This window comes from Asparagus officinalis, chromosome 5 (assembly GCF_001876935.1).
Source record: "Asparagus officinalis chromosome 5, Aspof.V1, whole genome shotgun sequence".
Classification (NCBI taxonomy): Eukaryota; Viridiplantae; Streptophyta; class Magnoliopsida; order Asparagales; family Asparagaceae; genus Asparagus; species Asparagus officinalis.
Window position 1 is genome coordinate 128152909 of NC_033798.1, and position 5426 is coordinate 128158334.

The 5426-nt window shown below is 40.2% G+C and overlaps 1 protein-coding gene across 1 annotated transcript; it reads left to right on the forward strand.

Moving 5' to 3' along the window:
• Positions 328-1227, forward strand: LOC109841266 (putative receptor-like protein kinase At1g80870). The gene is given in 2 exon segments (XM_020410178.1): positions 328-812; positions 815-1227. Coding segments are annotated over 2 exon segments (672 nt in total). The 5' UTR covers positions 328-335; the 3' UTR covers positions 1010-1227.

Here is a 5426-nt window from a genome sequence, read left to right on the forward strand (position 1 = left end):
TCGCGCGAGCCCTGGAGGACGAGGCGAACGTGAAAGCAAGGAAAAGCTGCAAGTGCGCCCCCCTGACGTGCGAGCGGAGGCCGGGAAGCGTGCAACGGCGTGGCGATTGGTGCGTGGAAGCAAGAAGGACGGTGAGCCTGAGCAGCGGGCACTACGTCAGAGAAGGATTGCGAGCCAAATTTGCCCCCCCCCGCGTGACCGAACGGGCCGGACGGCGAAGGAAGAAGAGCGATCCGGACGACGCCCGCGCCCGCAAAGCGAGCTTCGTCGTCGGGGGGCCGAGAGAAAGAAAAACAGGAGGGTTTGTGCTCATATCCCTGCGGCGGCGCAAGGCAATGGTGGAAAGAGAGGAGCACTTCGCGGAGATGAGCAAGAAGCAAAAGTGCAGTAACGGGATGAACTGGGTTCGAAAGGCCAGCAACAGTAACGCCCATAACCACAAGATTGACAGGGGGTCGAGCTACTGGGGGAGGAGGAGGAAGAAGAGGAGGAGCAAATCGGTGGGCAGCGAGATGTTCAGCGGCGATCTCTTCAGCAGAGAGCTAAGCAGCACCGCGACCAGCATGAGAGGGACGATCTGCTACGTTGCCCCCGAGCACGGAGGGTGCGGGCGGCTAATGGAGAAGGCCGATATATACAGCTTCGGGGTTCTCGTCCTCGTGATCGTTTCAGGGAGAAGGCCGCTGCATGTTTTATCTTCTCCTATGAAGCTCGAGAGAGCGAACCTCGTCGGCTGGTGCAGGCAGTTGGCAGCGCCGGCGATGGTGCTGGATTTGGTTGCATAGAGGCGGCTGAGGGGCTGCTTTCGACATAAGAGGAGGCGAGGCCTTGCATAAACTTGGCTCTTTCGTGTCTGCAGAAGGCGCCGGAGCTGAGGCCTGACAGCGGAGAGGTCGTGAGGATTCTCAAGGGGGAGATGGATCTCCCCGTGGCTCCTCTGGATTCCTCGCCGTCGCCTAATTCGAGAGTATCGAGCAAGAGGAGGAAAGCTATTCATGATCCTGAGTGAGTATCGTTTTCCCCCCTCTCCTCTGCTGCTAATGAATTTACCTGAAGCGTGACAGGGGATAGAAAATTTTAGCCTGCGCACAGAGTAGCTTCAAATGTGGATGTAGTTTTTCCTAATTTCTGTTTTTGCCCGCCCCCTCATTTGTTACTTGCGTAAATATGTACTCAGAAACTGTGCTTTGATCCCTATTTGATTTGATTTTATCTGTTATCATCTTATATCTTCATTACCAATTATGGCATTATATGTATTTCAGCATTTTTACATAATTTAGAGCATTCAGCATTTCCATTTACCAATTATGGCATTATATGTATCAATCTTCGTATATATGGGGATATTATTAGCATGATTTTGAGCTGTTCCCTCTTCACATGACAAATTTTGACATGTAATCACTCAACGAATCATATTTTCTTCGACTACTCCCCCTGCCTCGCTGTCCAACCTCCAATTCTTTGTTTATTGATCTCCACGATGCTCGGTAAGTTTCAAGCACTACGTGAATCTCGAGATTTTTACCGCTTTGACTGATATTATGACACTCGATAGGATAAGAACGGTGGGAATGTCAATGGCACTCACATGTGCCATTTGAGTGCATCCTTTGGTGTGAAACTGTGAATGCCAATGAGCCCCTCACATGCGCCATTGAGTAAATTAGTAGCATGTTGCTACTTTTATCTACATAGATGATGCATCTCATCTCACATGCGCCTTTGACTACACACTCTGTCTCTTAAAAAGTGCTGCGCTTTTAGCTATATAATCTTTTTTTTAAGATGGAGAGTTTATTCTATTACATGGAGAGTTTATTCTATTACTTTCTCTGTCCTCTTTACATGATCCTTGACTTACTTGCTCTCCTATGAGAACCTTACGTCTCCTGTGGTATGCGGGAATGGAGTCTAGTAAGAATGGAAAGAATGTAGGAACAGAATGGAATAGATATGCGAATGAAATGCGCATTCTCATTCTCATGTTTGGGCGCGTTTAAAAAATGAAACATGAATGGCAATCTTATTCTCATTTTCACATTTGGTATCATTTGTTCACAAATGAGAATAAAATTTAATTTTCTAATAATGCCTTTATAAAAACATAGAATTTTAAAAACAAAAAATATTTTAAAATGACTAAATAATTTTTATAGATATGATATTTTTTTCTTATAGAAATAATTTTTCAGTTGATAGTTATATTTTGGTACACTGCCTCAGCAATAATTTCGGACTTTTGGCTTACTAAGTTTAAAAAAAATTCATAGAGATTATTTTTATTATAAATAATTATAATATAATTTCATATTTTTAACTTTTAATGCTACATGTCTATTGCTTGTACGAGCAACTAATGCTACTAGCATCACTGTGCACAAACGTATACAATAGACTGAATTCCATATGCATGCTACATGATTTATGATTGAATTTCATGTTCATGCATGGAGAGAAAGATCAGAAGAAAACACTAAATTTTTGAAGGATTAGAAAAACATGTTAACTTTTAGTATGTATATAATTTTTTTTATAAATTTTCAAGTGCATCGTTAACTTTCAAAAAATTGATTAGGAATAGAAAACATGTTTACCTAGAAAGTTTGAAGGAATAGAAACCATGTTAACCTTTAATCAAAATATAAAGTTCCAATTTCATCAATTAAGCACATTATTTCTTGTTGCGAGTGCTTTAAAGAAATTACTAAAAAAGATTAGGCATATATGCTTCAATGGAACTTCAAATCATACATCCAAAGATAAAATATTTGCTAACCTAATTGCTAATAAATTACATGTTTGATGGAAAATTTGAAGTAAGTAAAATGAAAGAAATTTGATTTGTATTCTCTCGATCTTAATTACAATTTAAATTCCCGATTACAAAAGAAAGGAGAATGATCTGGATTCTCCCATTTGTTTAATTCTGAGTTCTTTACGGTGGCGATGAGATGCCTCCATCGAATGCTCGCGTCGAGTTTGCTTCTCGTCGACGATCCGAACGTCTTGATTCACTGGAACGGTATCTTCTCCTCACGGTTTGACGTTGTGGAGAACTTGCAAAGCAAGTTTTAGAACTCTGGACAAGTTTAGAAACTCTATGAAAGAGTTGATTTAACCGAAATCAGTTTGTAAGCTAAGAATGAGGAGAGCTCTTGTTGCTGATCTTCAAAGCTCTAGAAATTCCTCTAAAGGACAGTCCAAGATCTCCTCCTTTCTGCCAAAATCGAGAGATCTTTGTTGCTGCCAAGCCGAAAGATCAAAGATCCAGCCTCTAGCCGAAAAGATCCAACCTCCTACTCTGTTGAGTTTGTTGAGGTTTTATAGGAGGATAAGGGGTTGTAACTGCCCCCTTAATCCGCTCATAAGCGGGCGTGATTTCCTCAGATCGTGGGAAAAACGGTTATGAAACCGTTCGACTCATGTTTGAATGAGTCAAACGCCCAATTTGACGTTCAGGACCCTAACTCTGCGTCTTAGGATTGAGACGCAGAGTTGGGTGTTGACCGAACATCGAAAACGAGAGGGCCGTTTGTGTTTTGCTTGTTGAAGCTTGGAAATGCGAGGGTCGCTTGCGTTTTGTTTGTTGAAGCTTGGAAACGCGAGGGTCGCTTGCGTTTTGCTTATTGAAGCTTGGAAACGCGGGGGTCGCTTGTGTTTTGCTTGTTGAAGCTTGGAAACGCGAGGGTCGCTTGCGTTTTGCTTGTTGAAGCTTGGAAACGCGGGGGTCATCTGCGTTTCAGAAATTGAAACGCGAAGATTAATTCCGCGTTTTAGAAAGAGCCAATGACTTATAGCTTCTTCTGTAGAGCGTTGCAAAGACTATTGTTCAGTAATCTTCGTCTTGGCTCCTTGAAAATATGAGAATCGTCAGATTGTAACTCCCTATGTTGATTGTGAAGGCTGTTGATTAGAGCTTTCATCAGTTGTTGTGAAGTCGTCAGATTGTAACTCCCTATGTTGATTGTGAAGGCTGTTGATTAGAGCTTTCATCAGTTGTTGTGAAGGTCGTCAGATTGTAACCTTCATCGATCTACGTGAAAGTCTTCAAATTGTAACCTTCTGCAAGTTATCAAATTATAACTTCCATTTTGATGGGGATCAGCTATCTATTGTGATTTTTAGACAGCCTACATTACACAACCGAGTCGCCAAAATATAAACAAAAATTGTTGTAAATATTAGGTAGAGATTAGCCACACATACATATTTTAAAAAGAAATAATGGTTACCCAACCGAAATCGCGTTGAGGTGAAAACGAGATTTTTTTCTACTGCAGACGCGATGGATATAGGGCAAAGTCAAACAAATGATAGTATTTTAATATTTTACATCTATTTGTATATTTGTACGAGCAACTAATAATATTATTTCCATAGAAATGATTTTTTATATGAGAATTTATATCTATTCGTATCTTTTAAGGAGTGTATAATCAAAAATTATTTGATTATTTTTGTTAGTGGGAATATCTATTCCTTGTTAAATGGTTGGGAATGACAATTCTCGCGTAAAGTGGGAATTGATAAGAAGTGGGAATAACAGTTTTAGCGTCTAAAAATACACTGTGTTTGATACGCATGAATAAAGAGTTGGAAAATTATATAAGGGACTTTTGTATGTGTGACTTTTGTCATGGTATAATTTATTTGTTTTGTACTGGAACTAGTTATTGCATGTGTGACTTTTGTCATGGTATAATATATATAAGGGAAAATTACTTCTAGGCCCTAAAATCCAACTTTCAATGTGCTCCAGTCCCTCATATTTTTTAAAATGTGTTGCAGCCCCTTGTTTTTGAAAAAATTGTGTCCAGGCCCCTCCATCATGATTCCAGTTCATGCCAGCAGATGATTAGACATACCAGCTCATGATTAGATATGTCAGTTGGCATAAATCCCAATTTTACCCCCCTCTTTCTCATGCCATGTTAACTCTTAGGGATAACATGTTAACTCTTAAAGATAACATGTTAACTATTAAGAGTTAACATGTTAACCGTAAGAGTTAACGTGTTAACCGTAAGAGTTAACACGTTAATATAATAACCATAATCGTCGCCGGTCACGCGACCCCCTCTTTCTCATGCCATGTTAACTCTTAGGGATAACATGTTAACTCTTAAAGATAACATGTTAACTATTAAGAGTTAACATGTTAACCGTAAGAGTTAACGTGTTAACCGTAAGAGTTAACACGTTAATATAATAACCATAATCGTCGCCGGTCACGCGATTCATGCCAGCAGATGATTAGACATACCAGCTCATGATTAGATATGTCAGTTGGCATAAATCCCAATTTTACCCCCCTCTTTCTCATGCCATGTTAACTCTTAGGGATAACATGTTAACTCTTAAAGATAACATGTTAACTATTAAGAGTTAACATGTTAACCGTAAGAGTTAACGTGTTAACC